Genomic DNA, 24,728 nt, shown 5'->3' with positions numbered 1-24,728 from the left:
GGCTGTGGGATTCTGTAGGAGGTGTTCGGACATACATAAGGGATAACGGGTCTTAACGGATTAATATTTTTTCAGCCGTTAGCACCACTTATTTAATCCGTTATTAAACGTCCATTTTTACACAGAAAACGGATGTTTAATAACGGATGAATGCTCAGTGTGAAAGCAGCCCAAGATGGAATCATCAGAACATTTTATTAAAGGACAACTGTAGTGGTCAAAAATCCCTGCCCAAATGTTCCCCAAACAAAAGTTATACAATTCAGTCAATTAGTCCTATTTACCTATATGCAGCCGTTTCTGAGATATTAGAGTTGCCAGCATAGCCCAGTAGTCCTGCGTCCGTCCCCTATTCATTACATTGCAGCCGCCATCTTGGGGACGGAGATCTCTTCCTCCCAGCAGTGTTTGTGCTCCCCCTAGCCTCTGTCAGGTCCTTCCTCTTATGCATATGCATGAGCGGGTGATTTCTGAGGCAGCCATAGGCTCATCCTCAGAAACGCCCCTATCTGTAAGATTGAAGCAGGGGGAGAATGAGGACGTCCACAGCTCCTCCCCCCTCCCCTGCTCTGTCTACATAGGACCTCACTTATCACCGGGAGGATTCAAGTTTTCATGGGGGGAAAACACAGAGCAAACCACAGAGCAGGGAGGGGAGGACGTGTGTGTGTGAGGGAGACATATTACACTGCACGGGCTGGTGGTGTATAAACTACAGGGAATAAATATCATACTGGAGATGATTCTGTGTGTGTGGGGGGGGGGGGGACTACTGAATGACACATGCTGGGAGTTGTAGTCCCTGTTATGTGTGTGTATGCCAGTGTTTCCCAACCAGGGAATGCTGGGAGTAGTAGTTTTGCAACGTCTGGAGGCACCCTGGTTGGGAAACACTGGTGTATGAACTACAACTCCCAGGAGATTACAGAGATACAATAGAGGTGTTGGTGACATACAACTCCCAGGAGACTACAGAGATACAATACAGGTGTTGGTGAACTACAACTCCCAGCCAGGAGACTACAGAGATACAATATAGGTGTTGGTGAACTACAACCCCCAGGAGACTACAGAGATACAATAGAGGTGTTGATGAACTACAACCCCCAGGAGACTACTAAGATACAATATAGGTGTTGGTGAACTACAACTCCCAGGAGACTAGAGATACAATAGAGGTGTTGGTGAACTACAACTCCCAGGAGACTACAGAGATACAATAGAGGTGTTGGTGAACTACAACTCCCAGGAGACTACAGAGATACAATATAGGTGTTGATGAACTACAACCCCCAGGAGACTACAGAGACACAATATAGGTGTTGGTGAACTACAACTCCCAGGAGACTACAGAGATACAATAGCGGTGTTGGTGAACTACAACTCCCAGGAGACTACAGAGATACAATATAGGTGTTGGTGAACTACAACTCCCAGGAGACTACAGAGATACAATAGAGGTGTTGGTGAACTACAACTCTCAGGAGACTCCTGATACAATAGAGGTGTTGGTGAACTACAACACCCAGGAGACTACAGAGGTACAATAGAGGTGTTGGTGAACTACAACTCCCAGGAGACTACAGAGATACAATAGAGGTGTTGGTGAACTACAACTCCCAGGAGACTCCTGATACAGTAGAGGTGTTGGTGAACTACAACTCCTTTATACACTCAAACAGCAGAAAGCTGTCACGGCATGCTTGGATGTATAGTCTTACAACAGCTGGAGTCACCTCTGCATCTCCAAGCATGCACATACAGCAGAAAGCTGACAGGGCATGCTGGGATTTGTAGTCTTGCAACAGCTGGAGGCACCACTGGAATTCCCAGCATGCCTGAACAGCATATAAAATAACTGGGCATGCTTGGAGTTGTAGTTGTGAAAAAGATGGAGGGACCAATATCAGGACAGTTTTATAGACAAACAATTATGGTTTTTTTTTTTTACCATTTTTACTTTCACTCTCCACTCTCCAGTGCCCACACTACAGTGAGCACGGAGGCAGTGGCTTCATCACTGGACAGGAGCAGCATGGGGAGGGGGAGATGAGCAGAAGGGGAGGGTGTATGCATAGGGGAGGGAGATGTGGGCGTTACAATATAATCATTTGCTCGGGGGGATAGAACAGGGGGAGGGCACCAGCTTACAGGAAGTAAGCACAAGGCATGATGGGAGATGTAGTTTTATTTTCACTTCTCCGTAATTCGTGTGCTGATAACGGGAGAACGACTGGGCCAATTTTGATGGGGGAGACATCGTTGGAAAGGTCTTTCAAAGACCTATTAAATGAGGTAAAATAAAGTTTTTTTGCCCAGCACTGCAGGTGTCCTTTAATAATAATAATAATAATAATTTTTTTTTTTTTTATAAATGGAGTCCTCAGATCACTAAATCATGATAGCTTTATATGTATTTGATTATAAAATATTATTTTGACATTGAAGTCAGCATATTTTTATTGACTTCCAAAATGTGCTGCACAGCAAGATACGCTGCTCAATAAAATAAATGGAACACTTAAAAAACACGATGTAACTCCATGTCAATCACATTTCTATGAAATCACACTGTCCACTCAGGAAGCAACACTGATTAACAATCAATTTCACATGCTGTTGTGCAAATGGAACAGACAACAGGTGGAAATTATAGGCAATTAGCAAGACATCCCAATAAAGGAGTGGTTCTGCAGGTGATGACCACAGACCACTTCTCAGTTCCTATGCTTCCTGGCTGATGTTTTGTCACTTTTGAATGCTGGCGGTGCTTTCACTCTAGTGGTAGCATGAGCCGGAGTCTACAACCCACACAAGTGGCTCAGGAAGTGCAGCGCATCCAAGATGACACATCAATGCGAGCCGTGGCAGGAAGGTTTGCTGTGTTTGTCAACATAGTGTCCAGAGCATGGAGGCGCTACCAGGAGACAGGCCAGTACATCAGGAAACGTGGAAGAGGCTGTAGGAGGGCAATAACCCAGCAGCAGGACCGCTACCTCTGCCGTTGTGCAAGGAGGGTCAGGAGGAGCACTGCCAGAGCCCTGCAAAATCACCTCCAGCAGGCCACAAATGTACATGTGTCCGCTCAAATGGTAAGAAACAGACTCCATGAGGGTGGTATGAGGGCCCTACGTCCACAGGTGGGTGTTGTTTACAGCCCAACACCATGCAGGACGTTTGGCATTTGCCAGAGAACACAAAGATTGGCAAATTCGCCGCTGGCACCCTGTGCTCTTCACAGATAACAGCAGGTTCACACATGTGACAGTCTGGAGACGCCGTGGAGAACGTTCTGCTGTCTGCAACATCCTCCAGCATGACCGGTTTGGTGGTGGGTCAGTAATGGTGTGGGGTGGCATTTCTTTGGGGGCCGCACAGCCCTCTGTGCTTGCCAGAGGAAGCCTGACTGCCATTAGGTAACGAGATGAGATGCTCAGACCCCTTGTGAGACCATATGCTGGTGCGATTGGCCCTGGGTTCCTCCTAATGCAAGACAATGCTAGACCTCATGTGGCTGGAGTTTGTCAGCGGTTCCTGCAGGAGGAAGGCATTGATGCTATGGACTGGCCCATCTGTTCCCCAGACCTGAATCCGATTGAGCACATCTGGGACATCATGTCTCGCTCCATCCACCAACGCCACTTTGCACCACAGACTGACCAGGGGTTGGCGGATGCTTTAGTCCCGGTCTGGGAGGACATCCCTCAGGAGATCATCCACCACCTCATCAGGAGCATGCCCAGGCATTATAGGGAGGTCATATGGGCATGTGGAGGCCACACACACACACACACACACTATTGAGCCTCATTTTGACTTGTTTTAAAGACATTACATGAAAGTTGGATCAGCCTGTAGTGGGGTTTTCCACTGATTTTGAGTGTGACTCCATATCCAGACCTCTATGGGTTGGTTAATTTGATTTCCATTGATAATGTTTGTGTGATTTTGTTGTCAGCACTAGAGATGAGCAAAGTTACAGTGATTCGATTAATCACAAACTTCTCTGCTCGGCATTTGCTGACTTAAGCCGCCATAAATTAGTTCAGCTTTCAGGTGCTCCGGTGGTGTGGAGACTCTCTCTTAGGACTGTATCCACCTTTTCCAGCCCACCGGAGCACCTGAAAGCTGAACTAATTTATGCAGGCTAAAGTCAGCAAACACAGAGCCGTGAGGTTTGTGGCAAAAATTGCATAATCGTGAATATAGCGCTAAATATTCGCAATTACGAATATTCAAATTTTCTTTTTTTTCACAGTGATCAACCCTCCCTGCTTACAGCTTGTGGTGTAAACAAGGCCTGTTAGCTCTTTTATCACGCGATATTGCGCATGCAAATTTTATGGCGAATGCGCATGCGAATTTTATGGCACATACTTAAAAAAAAGGCTGTGAATATTGCGAATTTTGCGAATATATGTCGATTATTCATCCATTTATTCGCAAAATATCGCTTATTCGAATATGGCCTATGCCGCTCAACACTGTCTAGGATGTGTTATCTTAGTGTTCCCTTAATTTTCTTGGGCAGTATATTTTTGGGACAATTAAAAAAAATTAAAATTTGCACATATCATTGTAAATTAAATTAAACCTTTTTTGTTTTCTTGTAGCATTCACCTCTGTTGCTTTCTTTCTATGCTATCATATTAAGTATGTGCTTTGAAATAATGACATAAAGTACTGAAATAGTAACTTATTTTCATTTGGCTCTTAGGAAATAACTGCAGTTTGCCGTGACCTCATGGTTTAAGTGGGAATAAACATGAGTATAAGCAGTGATGAGGTCAATTTCCTGGTATACAGATACTTGCAAGAATCGGGTGAGTTATGTTTCTCTGGGTGACTGCAGACATGGCAGATTTTGTTAGGGATTGAGTGCATTCAGTCACATAATCCCCATTAAATCTCATTTTGTTTGTTCTACGCTATACTGGTTTAGGTCTAGGGTTTTGATAAATAGGAATTTGATATTTTCTTTCTCGCCTTTGCATATTAAAACACAACAAAAATGGTTGTGAATTAGATTTAAAGGGGTTGTCTGGTCACCACAAAATTTGTGCTTATGGGCCTAACTGGGCTAAAAATAGTTACACACTCCTGCCTCACCAGTGGTGCTCTAACCAGGCAGTGCTTCCTGCTTTTGTTTCGACATGCAATGGACGGACAGTGAAAAGTTGGGCAGATGAGTTTAGCTCATACTCTTGTTTGTGAAACAGTTAAAATATTAACCCGCCATCAGTGTCATCTGCCCTAACCTGTTGGAACAGACAGTGCAGGTGACACTGCTATCAACCATACTTACCTGATCCTACTCCGTGCCCTCGTTCTCCAACTATCTTCCTCCATATCATCAGTGTCATCTGCACTACCTGTCTGTACAGACTGGTTAGTGCAGGTGACACTGACAGATTTCCTTTTAAGGACAATGGATGTAAATATGTCTATTTACGTCCTGTATTTAAATAGAGTGCAGGAGCTGTGCTCTCTTTATGCACGGTGTACCAGCAGCCTGAGACCCCATGGTAATAGCAAACATCAGCAATCATGCTTATGTCCACCGTTAACACTTTAGCTGCCGTGATCAATCCTGATCACAGCATCTTAAGCATTACGAGGGCTTTGCACGACTCATCGGGCTAATTGTAGCATGACCACAGGGGTCTGGTGAGCCAAGATGGCAGTCAGAGTTCTCCCCACCTGCCTCATGCTACTCTTGGGATCTTCTTCTCTGGTCTGCCTTCTGATTGCCAATTATATCAATCACTGCTATGCCTATGCAAAGCTCTAAACAGTTAAAGTAATTAAAAGATTTCTATAAATAGTCCCCTATGCAGACATAAAAAAAAAATCACAAATAGTAAGAAAAAAATGAATTTAATTTGCCCCTTTGTTCCATTTTGACAAAAAAAAAAAATCCAAATTAAAGGGGTACTCCGCCCCTGGCATCTTATCCCCTATCCAAAGGATAGGGATAAGATGTCAGATTGCCGCGGTCCCGCTGCTGGGGACCCCGGGGATCGCCGCTGCGGCACCCTGCCATAATTCCTGCGCAGAGCGAGTTCGCTCTGTGCGTAATGACGGGCAATGCAGGGGCCGGAGCAGCGTGAAGTCATGGCTCCGCCCCTCATGACTTCATGGCCCGTCCCCTTAATGCGAGTCTATGGCAGAGGGCGTGAGGACCGCCACGCCCCCTCCCATAGACTTGTATTGATGGGGGCGGGCCGTGATGTCACGAGGGGCGGAGCCGTGATGTAACTATGCTCCGGCCCCTGTATTGCCCGTCATTACGTGCAGAGCGATCTCGCTCTGCGCAGTAATGATGGCGGGGTGCTGCAGCGGCGATCCCCGGGGTCCCCAGCAGCGGGACCCAGGCGATCTGACATCTTATCCCCTATCCTTTGGATAGGGGATAAGATGTCTAGGGGCGGAGTACCCCTTTAAGAAAAATATTAACATATAACCCATACAATAAATGGGGTAAATAAAAAAAAATAATTCCAAAATTGCTCCTTTTCTGGTTACATCAGATTCCAAATATTTTTAATAAAAAGTCACATACGCAAAAGGGGTACAAATGAAAGCTACAGATCATGGCGCAGAAGCAGCCCCGTAAACAGAATTATTTGAAAGTTATAGGTGGTCAAAATAGTTTGAGTGCTTTTTTTTTTTTTTTGTTAAGCAGTACAAAAATAGTAAAGCATGTGTATTCTAAATGTAACCATGCATATTATTTTAACCCCTTCCCGCGTCATGACTGGGAGATGTCTGATGCTATCTGCCGGTAATGATGGACATCAGAGATTGCCCTTAGCAATAGAGCACAGATTTTGATGGAGCAATGTATTGCTATTGTATCTAATGATAGCTTATGATAGGCCTCTAGGGCCCAAAAAGTGTGTGTATAAAAAAATTAAAAATTAAAGTGAAAAAATGTGTTTTAAAAAAAATTTCATATAACCCCACTTTTCAAATTTTTTTTTTATAAAACACTATACAAACAAGAAAAAAATACACATATTTGGTATAGCCACGTGTGTAATTGTCCGAACTATTAAATTATGTTTCTGATCATGGACGGCGTAAACGTAAAACAAAATTGCAAATTTTTGGTTACATTACATCTCAAAAATAGTAATAAGTGATCAAAAAAGCTAGCCTAACACAACTCCGTAGGTAAAAATAAGTTATAGGTGTGAGAACATGGTAATGAACAAAGTTTGTACAATTCCAAATATCTTCTATTTTGCCCTACATATGATTTTTTTTCTTGCTTAGTAATAGTGTATGATAACAAAAAAAAAGTATACCAAAGGAACGTAAAACACGTCACACAGAAAATAAGCCCTAATACAACATTGTCAGTCGAAAAATAAGTTATAGGTCTTAGATTAGGTGGAAAAAACATGAGCCAGAAAAAAAAATTGCTGTGTAATGGAGGGGTTAACCCCTTAAGGACCAAGCCCCTTTTGACCTTAACCTCTTAAGGACCCAGGGAGTATCTGTACGCCCTGAATCCGCTCCCGTTTTATAACACGGGGCCAGTAATAGTGGATCGGGCCCGGCCTCTTAGCATGGCTAATAGCACTGATCGCGGTGCCGCGTGCTATTAACCCTTTAGATGCGGCGTTCAATGTTGATCTCCGCATCTAAAGTGAAAGTAAACTAATGCCGGTTAGCTCAGGGGGGTGTTCGGGACTGCCGCCATGAAATCCCGAACAGCTGAAGGACACGAGGAGGGTCCCCTTACCTGCCTCCTGGTGTCCAATCGCCAAATGACTGTTCAGTGCCTGAGGCATGAGCAGTCAAGTGGCAGAATCATTGATCAATGGTTTCCCTATGATAAACCATTGATCAATGTAAAATATCAGCCTCCCTATGGGAGCAATAACATTGCAAAAAAAAAGTTAATAAAGATCATTTAACCCCTTCCCTAATAAAAGTTTGAATTACCCCCCTTTTCCCATAAAAAAAAAGTGTAAATAAACATGTGGTATCGCTGTGTGCAGAAATGTCCGAATTATAAAAATATAGAGGGGTATTCCAGGCCAAAACTTTTTTTTTTTTATAGATCAACTGGCTCTGGAAAATTAAACAGATTTGTAAATTGCTTCTATTAAAAAAATCTTAATCCTTCCAATAGTTATTAGCTTCTGAAGTTGAGTTGTTGTTTTCTGTCTAACTGCTCTCTGATGACTCGCGTCCCGGGAGCTGTGCAGTTCCTATGGGGATATTCTCCCATCATGCACAGCTCCTGGGACGTGACATCATCATTGAGCAGTTAGACAGAAAACTTCAGAAGCTAATAACTATTGGAAGGATTAAGATGTTTTAATAGAAGTAATTTACAAATCTGTTTAACTTTCCTGAGCCAGTTGATATATAAAAAAAAAACAGTTTTGGCCTGGAATACCCCTTTAACCCCTTAAGGACCAAGGACGTACTGGTACGTCCTTGGTCCTGCTCTCCTGATATAACGCGGGGTTACACAGTAACCCCGCGTCATATCACGGCGGGCCCGACGTCATAGTGAAGCCGGGACCCGCCACACTAATAGCGCGCAGCGCCTCGTGCTATTAACCCTTTAGCCGCGCGTTCAGAGCTGAGCCGTGCGGCTAAAAGCGAAAGTTGCCGGCTAGCTCAGTCGGGCTGTTCGGGATAGCCGCGGCTAATCGCGGCATCCCGAACAGCTTACAGGACAGCGGGAGGGCCCCTACCTGCCTCCTCGCTGTCCGATCGCCGAATGACTGCTCAGTGCCTGAGATCCAGGCATGAGCAGTCATGCGGCAGAATCGTCAATCACTGGTTTCCTATGAGAAACCAGTGATCAATGATGATCAGTGTGTGCAGTGTTATAGGTCCCTATGGGACCTATAACACTGCAAAAAAAAAAGTGAATAAAGATCATTTAACTCCTCCCCTATTAAAAGTTTGAATCACCCCCCTTTTCCAATAAAAAAAAGTGTAAATAAAAATAAACCTATATGGTATCACCGCGTGCGGAAATGTCTGAATTATAAAAATATATCATTAATTAAACCGCTCGGTCAATGGCGTGCTCGCAAAAAAATTCCAAAGTTCAAAATAGTGCATTTTTGGTCAATAAGTCCTATCAATGCAAAAATGGTACTGTTAAAAACTTCAGATCACGGCGCAAAAAATGAGCCCTCATACCGCCCCATACACGGAAAAATAAAAAAGTTATAGGGGTCAGAAAATGACAATTTTAAACGTATTAATTTTCCTGCATGTAGTTATGATTTTTTTCAAAAGTACGACAAAATCAAACCTATATAAGTAGGGTATCATTTTAATCGTATGGACCTACAGAATAAAGATAAGGTGTCTTTTTTACCGAAAAATGTACTGCGTAGAAACGGAAGCCCCCAAAAGTTACAAAACAGCGTTTTTTTTTTCAATTTTGTCGCATATTTTTTTTTCCCGTTTCACCGTAGATTTTTGGGCAAAATGACTGACGTCATTACAAAGTAGAATTGGTGGCGCAAAAAATAAGCCAGCATATGGATTTTTAGGTGCAAAATTGAAAGAGTTTTGATTATTTAAAGGCAAGGAGCAAAAAACGGAAAACCCCCCGGTCCTTAAGGGGTTGAACTGCACGGTCAATGGTGTACTGGCAAAAAAAATTCCAAAATAGCATATTTTTGGTCACTTCTTACTTATATCGTGAAAAGCGATCAATAAGTCCGATCAATACAAAAATGGTACCGCTAAAAACTTCAGATCACAATTTTTAACATAAATTTTCCTGCATGTAGTTATGATTTTTTTTAGAAGTACAACAAAATCAAACGTACATAAGTAGGGTATCATTTTAATTGTATAGACCTACAGAATAAAGAGGTTTCATTTTTACCGAAAAATGTACTGTGTAGAAATGGAAGCTCCCAGAAGTTACCAATTTTTTTTTTTTCAATTTTGTCGCACAATTTTTTTTCCATTTCACAGTAGATTTTTGGGTTAAATGACTGATGTCATTGCAAAGTAGAATTGGTGGTACAAAAAATAAGCCATGATATGGATTTTTAGGTGCAAAATTGAAAGAATTATGATTTTTTTTTTAACCCCTTCAGGACCAAGCCCATTTTGGCCTTAAGGACCAGAGCGTTTTTTGCACATCTGACCACTGTCACTTTAAACATTAATAACTCTGGAATGCTTTTAGTTATCATTCTGATTCCGAGATTGTTTTTTCGTGACATATTCTACTTTAACATGGTGGTAAATTTTTGTGGTAACTTGCATCCTTTCCTAGTGAAAAATCCTAAAATTTGATGAAAAATTTGAAAATTTTGCATTTTTTAACTTTGAAGCTCTCTGCTTGTAAGGAAAATGTATATTACAAATAAAAAAAATTTTTATTCACATATACAATATGTCTACTTTATGTCTGCATCATAAAAGTGACGAGTTTTTACTTTTGGAAGACACCAGAGGGCTTCAAAGTTCAGCAGAAATTTTCCAATTTTTCACAAAATTTTCAAACTCACTATTTTTCAGGGACCAGTTCAGATTTGAAGTGGATTTGAAGGGTCTTCATATTAGAAATACCCCACAAAAGACCCCATTATAAAAACTGCACCCCCCAAAGTATTCAAAATGACATTCAGTCATCATTTTAACCCTTTAGGTGTTTCACAGGAATAGAAGCAAAGTGAAGGAGAAAATTCACAATCTATATGTATACTTATATTTGTAGCCCGATTTCTCTCGAGTAAGCACATACCTCATATGTCTATGTAAAGTGTTCGGCGGGCTCAGTAGAGGGCTCAGAAGGGAAAGAGCGATAAGGGGATTTTGGAGAGTACGTTTTTCTGAAATGGTTTTTGGGAGGCATGTTGCATTTAGGAAGCCCCTATGGTGCCAGAACAGCAAAAAACCCTCACATGGCATACCATTTTGAAAACTAGACCCCTTGAGGAACATAACAAGGAATAAAGTGAGCCTTAATACCCCACAGGTGTTTCACGACTTTTGCATATGTAAAAAAAAAATATTTTTTTTCACTAAAATGTGTTTCCCCCCAAATTTCACATTTTTCCAAGGGTTAATAGCAGGAAATACCCCCCAATATTTGTAACCCCTTCTCTTCTGAGTATGGAGGTACCCCATAAGTTGACCTGAAGTGTACTATGGGCGAACTACAATGCTCAGAAGAGAAGGAGTCATATTTGGCTTTTTGAGAGCAAATTTTGCTCGGGGAGCATGTCTCATTTAGGAAGCCCCTAAGGTGCCAGAACAGCAAAAAAAAAAAAAAACACATGGCATACCATTTTGGAAACTAGACCCCTTGAGGAACGTAACAAGGGGTACAGTGAGCATTTGCCCCCCACTGGTGTCTGACAGATCTTTAGAACAGTGGGCTGTACAAGTTTTCATTTTCACGGACCACTGTTCCAAAGATCCGTCAGACACCTGTGGGGGGTAAATTCTCACTGCACCCCTCATTACATTCCGTGAGGGGTGTCGTTTCCGAAATGGGGTCACATGTGGGATTTTGTTTTTTTTGCGTTTGTCAAAACCGCTGTAACAATCAGCCACCACTGTGCAAATCACCTCAAATGTACATGGTGCGCTCTCCCTTCTGGGCCTTGTTGTGCGCCCCCAGAGCACTTTGCGCTCACATATGGGGTATCTCTGTAGTCGGGAGAAATTGCGTTACAAATTTTGGGGGGCTTTTTTCCCTTTTACCTCTTGTTAAAATGTAAAGTATAGGGCAACATCAGCATGTTAGTGTAAAAATTTTTATTTTTTTACACTAACATTCTGGTGTAGACCCAACTTTTCCTTTTCATGAAGGGTTAAAGAAAAAAAAGCCCCCGAAACCTTGTAACGCAATTTCTCTTGAGTACAGCGATACCCCATATGTGGCCCTAAACTGTTGCCCTGAAATACGACAGGGCTCCAAAGTGAGAGAGTGCCATGCGCATTTGAGGCCTAAATTAGGGATTTGCATAGGGGTATTCAACGCCAGTGTTTCCCAAACAGGGTGCCTCCAGCTGTTTCAAAACTCCCAGCATGCGTGGACAGTCAACGGCTGTCCGGCAATACTGGGAGTTGTTGTTTTTCAACAGCTGGAGGCTCTGCTTTGGAAACAGTGGTGTACTGGACGTTCTTATTGGGGGAGGGGTGCTGTGTAGGGGTATGTGTATATGTAGTGTTTTTAACTTTTTATTTTATTTTGTGTTAGTGTAGTGTTTTTAGGGTACAGTCACATGGGCGGGGGATTACAGCGAGTTTCCCAGCGCAAAATTTGCTGCATCTCAAGATGCGAGAAACCCACTGTAAAAGCCTCGCCCATGTGAATGTACATTCACAGGGGGGGGGGGGGTGCACCAGCTGTTGCAAAACCACAACTCCCAGCATGCATGGTCTGTTAGTGCATGCTGGGAGTTATAGTTTTGCAACAGCTGGAGGCACACAGGTTAGGAAACACTGAGTTAGAAACAGACAATGTTTCCCAACCAGTGTGTCTCCAGTTGTTGCAAAACTACAACTCCCAGCATGCCCAGACAGCTGAAGGGCATGCTGGGAGTTGTAGTTCGGCAACATCTGAATTGCCAGATGTTGCTGAACTAAAACTCCCAGCATGCCTGGACAGTCAGTGCATACTGGGAGTTGTAGTTTTGCAACAGCTGGAAGAGCACAGATTGGAGACCATTATACAATGGTCTCCAAACTGGGGCCCTCCAGATGTTGCAAAACTACAACTCCCAGCATGCATGGTCTGTTAGTGCATGCTGGGAGTTATAGTTTTGCAACAGCTGGAGGCACACAGGTTAGTAAACACTGAGTTAGAAACAATGTTTCCCAACCAGTGTGTCTCCAGTTGTTGCAAAACTACATCTCCCAGCATGCCCAGACAGCTGAAGGGCATGCTGGGAGTTGTAGTTCGGCAACATCTGAAGGGCCAGATGTTGCTGAACTAAAACTCTCAGCATGCCTGGACAGTCAGTGCATGCTGGGAGTTGTAGTTTTGCAACAGCTGGAAGAGCACAGATTGGAGACCATTATACAATGGTTTCCAAACTGGGGCCCTCCAGATGTTTCAAAACTACAACTCCCAGCATGCCCAGACAGCCTAAGGCTGTCTAGGCATGCTGGGAGTTGTAGTTTTCAGACTTCTAGAAGCAGCAGTGAAGATCTTCACTGCTGCCTCTGAGGACTACATACTTACCTGCCGGTCCCGTCGCTGCTCGTCCACGTGGCCGGTCCTGCCGCTGCTCCTCGGTCCCGCCGCTGCTCCAGGTAAGGCCGCCGGTCCCCTGGTGTTCTCCCCCCCCCCCCCATGCCGCAGGTCCCTGCGAGCCCCCGCAGCCATCGTCCCCTGTTCTACCCGTCTTCCAGGGGCGGGCAGTGCGGGGGATCTGAACTTTCACCCCAGATCACTGTGATTGGTCCACAGGGACCAATCACAGTGATCGCTGACCAGGACCATCAATGGATGGTCCTGGGGGGTGAAGCAGAAGTTGTCCCCTGCTGGAAACAGCGGGACTTCTGCCAGTTAACCTGTGCGATGCTGCGCATCGCCGGGTTAACTGAATGGCATATATAAACGCCGGGATGCGCGAACGCACTGCACAACCCGGCGTTTATATATGCCATTCTGCGGGAAGGGGTTAAAGGTAAGAAGGAAAAAACGAAAGTGCAAAAATGGAAAAATCCCGGGTCCTTAAGGGGTTAAGGACCAGAGCGTTTTTTGCACATCTGACCACTGTCACTTAAAACAATAATAGCTCTGGGATGCTTTTAATTATGAATTTAATTTATTCTTTTTGTGACCTATTCTATTTTAACATAGTGATACATTTTTGTTGATACTTGCATCATTTCTTGGTGAAAAATTCAAAAATGTGATGAAAAATTAGAAAATGTTGCATTTTTCTAACTTTGAAGCTCTCTGCTTCTAAGGAAAATGGACATTCCAAATATTTATATTGTTTCACATATACAATATGTCTACTTTATATTTGCATCATAAAGTTGACATGTTTTTACTTTAGGAAATTTTCGACATCTGAATTTTTTGGGCCAGTTTTTATTTGAATTTGAAGGGCCTTCATATTAGAAATACCCCATAAATTACCCCATTATAGAAACTGCACCCCTCAAAGTATACAAAATGACATTCAGAAAGTGTTTTAACCCTTTAGATGTTTCACAGGCATAGCAGCAAAGTGAAGGAGAAAATTAAAAATCTCCACACTACACTAACCCAGTTTTTGAATTTTTACAAGGGGTAAAAGGAGAAAAAGACCCCCAAAATGTGTAACTCAATTTCTCTCGAATAAGGAAACACCTCATGTGTGGATGTAAAGTGCTCTGTGGGTACAGTAGAGGGCTCAGAAGCGAAGGAGCGACAATGGGATTTTGTAGAGTGAATTTTGTTGAAATGGTATTTGAGGTCGCATTTATGGTGCCATAACAGCAAAAAAAAAAAAACACATGGCATACTATTTTGGAAACTACACCCCTCATGGCACATAACAGTGAGCTTTAACACACAGGTGTTTGACGGCTTTTCGTTAAAGTTGGATGTGTAAATAAATTATTGTTTTTCACTACATTTTTTTCTCAAATTTACCATTTTTACAAGAGGTAATAGGAGAAACTGCCCCCAAAAATTTGTATGGAGTATGGAAATACCCATGTGTGGACATCAAGTGCTCTGCGGGTGCACTACAATGCTCAGAAGAGGAGGAGTCACATTTGGCTTTTTGAAAACAAATTTTGCTGAAATTTTTTTTGGGGGCATGTCACATTTAGGAAGCCCCTATGTGCCAAAACAGCAAACAAAATTCCCCACATGGCATACTATTTGAGAAACACCCCTCCAGGAATGTGACAAAGGGGGGATACAGTGAGCCTTTACACCCCACAAGTGTTTGACAAATTTCCGCTAAAGTTGGACATGAAAAATTAGATGTTTATCACAACATTTTTCATTTTCATAAGGGGTAATAGAATAAATGGGGTTAACAATTTTGGGAGGATATGGAAATACCCAATATGTGGATGTAAAGTGCTCTGCGGGCGAACTACAATGCTCAGAAGAGGAGCGCCATTGGGCTTTTGGAGAGAGAATTTGTTTGGAATGAAAGTCTGGGGGCCATGTGCTTTTACAAAGCCCCCATGCTACCAGAACAATGCCCCCCCCCCCACCCACCCCCATGTTATCCTATTTTGGAAACTACACCCCTAACGGAATACAATAAGGGGTACAGTGAGCATTTACACCCCTCTACTCCAGCATGTTTTACAATAACATGCTTGAGTAGACCCCAACTTTACCTTTTCATAAGGGGTAAAAGGAAAAAAAAAGCCCCCCAAAATTTGTTAGCCAATTTCTCCAGAGTAGGGAGACACCCCACATGTGTCCCTAAATTGTTGCCTTGAAATACAACAGGGCTCAGGCGTGAGAGCGCCATGCACATTTGTGGCCTAAATTAGGGATTTGCATATGGATGGACCCGGATGCAAGAATTACACTTGCCTCCGATACCAAAATGACCCTACGGCAGTGTTTCCCAAACAGGGTGCCTCCAGCTGTTGCAAAACTCCCAGCATGCCTGGATAGTCAATAGCTGTCTGGCAATACTTGGAGTTGTTGTTGTGCAACAGCTGGAGGCTCCGTTTTAGAAACAGTGCCGTACCAGGCATTTTGCTTTTCTTTTTTTTTTCTTTTTTTTTTTCTTTTGGTGGGGGGTGTGTGAACTGTGTAGGGGTATGTGTATATGTAGTGTTTTTACCCTTTTTTTTTTTTCACAGCGAGTTTTCTGCTGGGAGTTTATGCTGTGGCGGAAAATTTACTGCATCTCACACTTGCAGGGAGATATTCTCCTGTAAACCCCCACCCGTGTGAATATACCCTATACATTCACATGTTCATCCGTGCATGCTGGGAGTTTTGCAACAGCTGGAGGCACACTGGTTGGGAAACACTGAGTTAGGAAACAACTTCCAGCATGCCCAGACAGCCGAAGGACATGTTGGAAGTTGTAGTTATGCAACAACTGGAGAACAGTTTGTAGACCACTGCGTAGTGGTGTCCAAACTGTAGCCCTCCAGATGTTGCATAACTTCAACTCAAAACATGCTCAGACTGCCCAGGCATGCTGGGAGTTGTAAGTCGGCAACATCTGAAGGGCCCTGCACATTCTGGCCAATATATATATATATATAGAGATGTAGTATAATAACGGTACCAGTATTTTTTTTTTCTTTTCCCCATAGGATTTTCACATTCCGCTTTTACATTTGGTATAGAAAGCCATATCAGCCAATCCAATATCAATGGTGCCCTTGTGCCACCTGCTGCTTTAATCTCCATTATTCAGAAAGGATTGCAGTATGTGGAAGCAGAAGTTAGCATTAATGAGGTAAGCCTTTCTTGTACAGATGTAATCTTTTCATACTTGCTTCTTGTCCTTTCTCTATCCAGTGTTTTCACATAAACTGTGCTTTTTATATTAGTACTTCAGTTGGACAACAGTGAAGTGTCATACCCTGCCCTCTACACCTCACTAGCGTTACATTAATGCAGACAACTTAACTAGATGAGCACCACTTAAAGGCAACCAGTCACTAGTTTCATGCTGCCCGCAGATTGCATTAGAGATGTTTGGGACACCACAGATTGCAGTCCAAATACAGTAGGATTTGTTTTGAACTGGCCCCGATCTGCTTTATTCTTCATCTGCAACAATAAGCGCAAAACAAAAAAAACAGCTCGGCTGAGCGCTGACTAATACAGGACAGCATCACTAACTATTAGTTTGTAGTAGGGCTGCAAGATTTGGGGAAAATGTGCGATTATGGGGAAAAATTATGCGATTGCGAATAATAAACAAATGGTGAAATTTCCCCACATTTTACGTCCAATTCCACCCATTTTATATAGCCATTCTCCTCTTACTATGCCTGGCTAAATGAAAGCGGTATGGTCTATAGGAAGGGAAATGGGCTATAAAACATGAGGGAAATGGCCATAAAACATGAGGGGAATGGCTAAAGGGGTGAAATGGACTATATAACATGAGGGCAATGGGCTATGAAACATGAGGAGATTGCGTATAGAAGGGAAATGTCTATATAACATGAGGGGAATGGCTAGATAAAATTCATATAGCCATTCCCCTCCTATAGCCATTTTCCGCCTATAGCACTCCCTCTCCACACCCACACTCCCATAGCCTTTCCCCTCCTATAAACATGAAATTGGTAGAAATGTATGTAATTCCCCCTCCATTTAATGTCCATGTAGTATCTGGCCTTTGCACACACTGTCCGAAGATGTTCTGTGGCTCCCTCCCATGCGACTGCATAGAGCGCTGGGAGGATGTAGCTTTAAATCACTTCCTCCCAGCACTAAGCACTGCTGGGAGGAGCGACGTTCCGCTCAGATGTATCAGCCGCGGCACATACAAAATCAGCTGGAACGCAGGAAGCCTGGCCGAGCTGCCACAGCTACTGCCGCCGGAGAAGTTAGACCCGCCGCCGCAGGTAATAATCGCATCATTTTCCCAAGGGCGAAATAGACATATAGCAATCTGCAGTTATCGCGGTTCGATTGCGATATATTGTGCAGGCCTAGTTTAGAGCCTACTGATCCATAGCGTCGGGTGCCTGACTTGTCTGACCAGACTTGAGTTCCGCTAGGCTGTAGCTCCCACAGGCCTGGCCTACCTCTCTTACATTAGGAGCCCTATCATGAGACCAAGCCATCCTTTCACAGAGGTCCCTCTTGTGGCTTCTAATGAGCCGAACCAACTCCTAGCAGGTGAGGAATTCGACCTAATCGCTGCAATTAGTCCTGCCCACTCCCCACTGGCCGGCATCTGTTTGTCTCTGTGTGTTTGTGTCTCTCTGTCTGTGTGTCTCTCTCTCTGTCCCAAGTCTGTTCCCTCTCTCCTGGTGGGCTGGGAAATGAGATGTTAGGTTCTGCCTCAAAGGACCAAGCCATCGTATCCGACATGGTAGACAACTTGGTTTCTGCCATCAGGGACACCTTCCACCTAGAGGACCCCGGAACTTCCGACCCAGCTCCAGAAGTTTCCTTTTATCTCTGCCACCGCTCCCCTAAAGTTTTCAGCTCTCATGCTAAATTTGACACCTTACTGTTAACTGCATGGAAACATCCAGACAAACTCTCGTAAGGGACTTATAGGTTCAGGCGCAGTTTCCTTTTGCCCAGGACCTTATTGCGAAATGGACATCTTCACCGGCTGTGGATTCTCCGGTTTCCCATCTGCCGAAATTGATCACTCTACCTTTGGCGGATGCAGCATCCTTTAAGGACCCGGCGGACAAGAGGATTGAAAATCTGTCCAAATTCGCCTTTGAAGTGGCGGGTTCATCTTTGCTTCTTGCCTTTGCTTCTGCTTGGGTGTCCAAAGCCCTTTCTGTCTAGGCTTCCCAGCTCCGCCAGGGTATTTTGTCCGAAATTTTGCCAATCGTGCACTTCAACTCTCCAATGCTGGAGACTATTTGTGCTCTGCTTCTCTGCAGTCTGCCCGTTGTACAGCTTTTGCCACAGGTAACCTGGTGTCAATTTGTCGCTCCATGTGGCTCAAGGCCTGGGATGCAGATGTCTCTTCCAAGAAGACTCTCTCACTGAGCTTCCTTTCTCTGGGACACGACTCTTCGGGAAATGCCTGGATGAGATTATCTCTGAGGCTACTGGAGGTAAGAGCACCTTATTGCAGCAGAATAAGTCTCGCCGTACCCATACCTGCAGGAAGTCGACCTCCTTTTGGCCTTTTTGGTATTTTGGCTCGGGCTAACCAGACCGGGGCCCTCACAGGATAAGAAGGCTCCGTCCTTCAAGGCCCGGTCCCTCCTGGATGCCAGATAACCGTTCCGGACATTTTACGGCCAAGTAGGGCACCTGTAAGCCCCCCGATCATCCTTTTCGGGTGGGAGGTCGTTTGTCCCTGTTCTGGGACGCTTGGTCTACCCACGTGCAGAACTCTTTGGTGCGAGATGTTGTTTCTGATGGCTATTGGATCGAGTTTGCTTCCCTTCCAAGGGATTGCTTTTTTTTGATCCTGTCCTCCTCGTTCTCCTTCCTTGACGGTGGACCCTTCTCGCTCAGGGAGTGATCGTCCCAGTTTCTCCCAAGGTGCATTTTTCAGGGTTTTATTGAAACCTGTTTGTCCCCAGGAAAGGGGGTTCCTTCTGCCCAATCCTGGATCTGAAGCTCCTCAACCGTCGCCTACTCCTGCGTCCTTTCCACATGGAGTCTCTCTGTTCTGTGGTTGCATCCATGGATCAAGAGGAGTTTTTCTTCGGTGGATATCAGAGACTCCTAACTTCACATCCCCATTTTTCCGGCACATCATCGCTCTCTCTGCCTAGCCGTGCCGGAGGGCCATTTTCAGTTTGTAGCCCTTCCTTTAGGCCTGGCCACGGCCCCAAGAGTCTTCCCCAAGGTCCTGGTGGCAGTGATTGCCATCCTGGGAGCCCGGGGTGTGTCTGTGATAACCCTACCCGGACGACCTCCTAGTCAAAGGGCCAAGAATCAGGAGACTCTCCTTCTCACTCTTCAGACCTTGTCACGTTTTGGCTGGGTGGTCAATCGGGACACGTCCAACATGATTCCCAACCAGTCTCTGATCTTCTTAGGACTCTAGTTCGACACGGTGACTGCCCAGTTTTGGCTCCCGCCCTGTCAACAGGAGTTCGTCTTCTCCGTCGTCTTGTTCCAGTTTCCATTCGGTTCTGCATGGAAGTCCTTGGTTGGATTGTGGCGGTAATGGAGGCCGTTCCCTTTGCCCAGTTACATTGTCGCCCTCTTCAAATTTATCTTCTGTCTTTGGGACAAGTCTCCGCTATCCCTCGATCGCAGGATTATTCTTCCTCCCCAGGACATGCCAGTCCCTCCTGTGATTGCTTTGGTTTCCTCTACTTCGACGGGTGATCCTTTCGGACCCGCTACTGGCAGGTCATCACGACAGATGCCAGTCTCAGCAGTTGGGGGGGGGGGAGTTTTCAGGGATTGGACGGTCCTGGGCCATTGGCCCTCCCAGGAAGCTCTCCTCTCCATCGACTTTCTGGAACTTCAGGCAATTTACCTTTTTGCCTCCTCCAGTCGGACAACTTCACGGCTGTGGCATATATCAATCGCGTAGCCCCGAAGCGATGGCCGAAGGTCTCCATGATCCTTCTCTGGGCGGCACTCAGAGTTCCCTCCATCTCGGCGATTCTCATACCGGGAGTGGAAAATTGGGAGGCGGACTTTCTCATTCACTCCTCGGCCTACCCCGGCGAGTGGTCTCTTCATCCCGGGGTGTTTGCGGAGATCTGCAACCCCTGTGGAACTCCGGATGTGGACCTCTTTGCGTCCCGCCACACCCAGAAAGTTCCTCACATCGTCGCAAACTCTTGAGATCCTCTGGCCCTTGCCGTAGATGCCCTAGTGATCCCCTGGTTGCACTTTGTCGTCCTCCTATCTCTTCCCTCCTCTTCCTCTCCTTCCCAGGGTCCTGAGGAAACTCAAAGCTGATGGCGTCCCCGCCATTCTTGTGGCTTCGGACTGGCCCAGTGCGTGGTATGCAAACATTGTTCGTCTAGTGGACGAAGTACCACTGCGCCTCCCAGTTCGTTCCGACCTGCTTTCTGAGTCCCCTTTGCCACTATAATTTACTGTCGCTGCATTTGACTGCAGGGTGGTTGAGACCAAGGTTCTGAGGGCCAGGGGGGGTTCTCTCCCCAAATGATCCACACAATGATCAAGGCGAGTAATCATTCCTCTGTGAAGATTGATCACCGTACTTGGCGGTCCTATTTTCGATGTGAATCTCACTCCTTATGCCCAGTTGTGTTCTCCCTCCCACTCCTTCTTTCCTTTTCACAGTCTGGGCTGGAACAACGCTTGGCTCTCAGTTCCCTTAAAGGTCAGGTTCGGCGCTCTCCATTCTCTTTCCACATCCCCTGGCGTCTGATCCTCACATCCACACCTTTCTGCAGTGTGTTGCCCTACTCCCACATGGGACCCGAATCTGGTTCTCCGTGTCTTGCAGGGTACTCCCTTCGAACTTCTCCGGGACGTTTCTCTTCATATCCTTTCCTGGAAGGTGGCCTTCCTAATTGCAGTCTCCTCTATTAGGGGAGTTTCGGAACTGGGGGCTCTCTCCTGCAGTTCCCCCTACCTGGTTTTATACCAGGACAAAGTGGTTTTCCGTCCGGTCCCGTCCTTTTTTGACTAAGGTGGTCACTGCCTTTCACCTAAATGAGGCTATCGTCCTTCCGTCCCATCCCAGGGAAAGTTTGCTTCATGATCTTGATGTGTTACGGGCCGTTTGGCTTTACCTTTCGGTCACTTCTTCCTTTCTCCAGTGTGACTTTCTTTGTGCTTACAGAGGGACCTCATAAGGGACTTCCTGCTTTGAAGGCGACAATTTCGCGGTGGATCCGTTCTGCCATCTCGGAAAGTTACTTCTGCAAGGGGACCCTCATACCACCCTCATGAAGTCTGTCTCTGACTGTTTGAGTGGACACATGCACATTTGTGGCCTGCTGGAGGTCATTTTGCTGGGCTCAGGCAGTGCTCTTCCTTGCACAAAGGTGGAGGTAGCGGTCCTGCTGCTGGGTTGTTGCCCCCCCCCCCTACGGTCTCCTCCACGTCTCCTGATGTACTGACCTGTCTCCTGGTAGCACCTCCCTTCTCTGGACACTACGCTGACAGACATAGCAAACCTTCTTGCCACTGCTTGCATTGATGTGCCATCCTGGATGAGCTGCACTACCTTAGCCACTTGTGGGGGTTGTGGACTCCGTCTCATGCTACCACTAGAGTGAAAGCACCGCCAGCGTTCAAAAGTGACCAAAACATCAGCCAGGAAGCATAGGAACTGAGAAATGGTGTGTGGTCACCACCTGCAGAACCACTCCTTTATTGGGGGTGTCTTGCTAATTGCCTATAACTTCCACCTGTTGTCTGTTCCATTTGCACAACAGCATGTGAAATTGATTGTCAATCAGTTATGCTTCCTGAGTGGACAGTGTGATTTCAGACATGTGATTGATTTGGAGTTATATTGTGTTGTTTAAGTGTTCCCTTTATTTCTTTGAGCAGTGTAGATTTTTATGCTTATAGTAAAATCTTTCCTGGAGGAGCCATCAAGGGACACAGCATCCACCCATTTGTTCTGGTGTCATTGGTTCGGTTGCCTGTCCGAGGGTTGGTTCAGTAAATTTTTGTCTGTGGTTTCCTCTGACAGTTATTTATTTTTTATTTTTTTTTCTCTCCCCTTTCGGTCTACTCCTAATACTTTGGGACTAAACTGATAGCTCAGAGCCTGTAGATGGGGTATATCCTGCTGGGAGGGCAGACTTCTTTTGTTGCCTAGTGTCAGCAGCTTATACCCACTGTCTCTGTGTCCCACAATGGATCCTCCGAGAGAGATTTTATAGTAAGCATAAAAATCTACTTTTCCTGCATAGTCTGATCAGATACCAAAGATACATGGATGAATATTTAATAGTCTTAGGAAGCTATTATTTTGGAATTACAAGCTATTGCACAGTTTTTTATTTTAAGACTACTGACTTTTCTAAACCTTCTCCGTACTGCTACTGGATTTACTTTTATCTCTCATTCGTTTAAACATTGTTTATTACAGTTTATAAAATGGATATTGTATATATTTGAAACAATAGGTCTGATTTGTTGTTCCTTTATTATAGGATGGCACACTCTTTGATGGAAGGCCTATTGAATCTCTCTCCTTGATTGATGCGGTTATGCCCGATGTTGTACAAACAAGGCAGCAAGCTTATAGGGACAAACTTGCACAACAACAAGCTGCAGCAGCTGCCGCCGCCGCAGCGGCGGCTGCTGCTGCAACAGCGAACAACCAACAGCCGTCTACAAAGAATGGTGAAAATGCTGCAAATGGGGAGGAGAATGGAGGACATGCACTGGCAAGTAGGTGTATTCAGAAAATGACTTACACAGCAGTCACAAATAACAAACATTTCTTTATAATAAAAATAAATTGGCTGGCCCCTTTTCATTGTTTGCAATTGTTGGGTGGCGAGAAAGGCATGATGCAGTTGGTTTAGTTACATTGTTTCCTGCACTTGACTGTGCCATTAGAGACCCCTGACTGCTGCTCATTACAGTACTATAATGTATTGCGTGTATTAATGGTGCATGACCTAAAAATCTATTGGAGCAAGATTGTTAGTTTTTTCTTTTTTCAGATGGGTCCGTAGGTGCAAAATTGATAGTGTTATGATTTTTAGAAGGTGAGAAGGAAATAGCGAAAGTGCAAGAAAAATGCTCAGGCCTTAAGGGGTTTGCACACACTTAACAAATAATGTTGACGTCAAAGGATCTGTTAAGATATGTTAGTCATACAGAATTTCACCTGAGTTAAAGTGGTAGTCCAGTGCTGAGAAACTTATCCCCTGTCCTAAGGATAGGGGATAATTTTCAGATCGCGGGGGGGGCCGACCGCTGGGGCCCCCCCAGTGATCTCCTTCACAGGGCCCTGGCTCACTGGCCAGATAGCGGCTGTTGACCACTGCACGAAGCGGCGGCTCAATCATTTTTTTTTTTTTTTCAGTTTTTCAGTCTACCTCTAGAGGGAGGGGTAGATTGGTCACACATAGGTGCTTAAATCTGTTTGGGACTCTGTCTGAGCATGCTCAGTCTGAGAGAGGCATTGCAAGAGAGTTAGAAAACTGAGAGTTTGAAAGCAGGAGTTTGAGATCGCTGTGAGGGTCACTTTACTTACACTGTAGAGACTGTAACTCACAAGGTCTACAGAGAATCAATTTGTAATATTTGATGTCTGTTGTTGGCGGTTAATCTGTGAAATCCCCATAACTAGATGGCCTCCATGTTGGAACATGCAGTCCGTTGTACATCCTGTTCAATGTATGCAATCCTTGAACAGCAGTTTGGTGCATATTGTTGTGCAGGATGTGTGCGAGTTGTTCATTTGGAAGCCCAGATCCTGGATCTAGAGGAGCAACTGGCAACACTGAGACGCATTGACAACCTGGAGAGGAGTGTCCTGCTCACTGAGCAAGTACTCTCTGGGGTAGAGGTGGGGGAGGATAGTGGGATGGAGGTGCAGGACAGTCAGGCAGCTAGCTGGGTTACAGTTAGAAAACTGGGTAGAGGGAAAAGTGTCAGGGAGGCTAGTCCTGAACTGGCACATCCCATCAAGTTTGCCCGGTTGGCAGATGAGGGGGATGCCATTTCAGAGCTAGCAGTACTGCAGAAAGACTGCCTCGGACTGCCAGGGGGGTTTCTGCTCCAGTAAGGAGGGAGGGAGGAGTGCAGGGCAGGCCATACAGGTACTGGTAGTGGGGGACTCAATTATTAGGGTGACAGACAGGACGATCTGTCACAAAGACCGGGATCGCCGAACAGTGTGTTGTCTTCCTGGAGCTAGAGTTCCGTACATCACGGATCGATTACACCAATTTACAGAACAAACAATAATACATATAACCTCAAATTCACACCCAACATCAGTACAGACACAATTTAATTCCTAGACCTCCAAATTACAACTCATAACAACCAAGCCAAATGCATTACATACCATAAACCAACATCTAAAATAGCTACATCAGATTCGACAGTTGCCATCTACTCAAATGGCTCATCAATATACCCTATGGACAATATCGCCGGATCAGACGAAATTGCACAAACATCAATAAATTTGAGGAGGAAGCACAGACCCTAACTA

At 44.9% G+C, this 24,728-nt stretch overlaps 1 protein-coding gene across 3 annotated transcripts in view; it reads left to right on the top strand.

The window, feature by feature from the left end:
* Positions 1-24,728, top strand: part of TBL1XR1 (TBL1X/Y related 1) — a 165,845-nt gene that overhangs the window by 101,615 nt on the left and 39,502 nt on the right. For all 3 annotated transcript variants that reach the window (XM_056565216.1, XM_056565218.1, XM_056565217.1), the window contains 3 exons: positions 4,718-4,823; positions 16,252-16,397; positions 22,705-22,945. In XM_056565216.1, the coding sequence (XP_056421191.1) occupies positions 4,766-4,823; positions 16,252-16,397; positions 22,705-22,945 (445 nt within the window). In that variant the 5' untranslated portion in view covers positions 4,718-4,765. The remainder of the gene's footprint in view (positions 1-4,717; positions 4,824-16,251; positions 16,398-22,704; positions 22,946-24,728) is intronic.

This window comes from Hyla sarda, chromosome 3, assembly GCF_029499605.1.
Source record: "Hyla sarda isolate aHylSar1 chromosome 3, aHylSar1.hap1, whole genome shotgun sequence".
In the NCBI taxonomy this organism is placed as follows: Eukaryota; Metazoa; Chordata; class Amphibia; order Anura; family Hylidae; genus Hyla; species Hyla sarda.
Note: the sequence above shows the minus strand (reverse complement) of the source record. Positions and strands in the feature narration are given on the sequence as shown.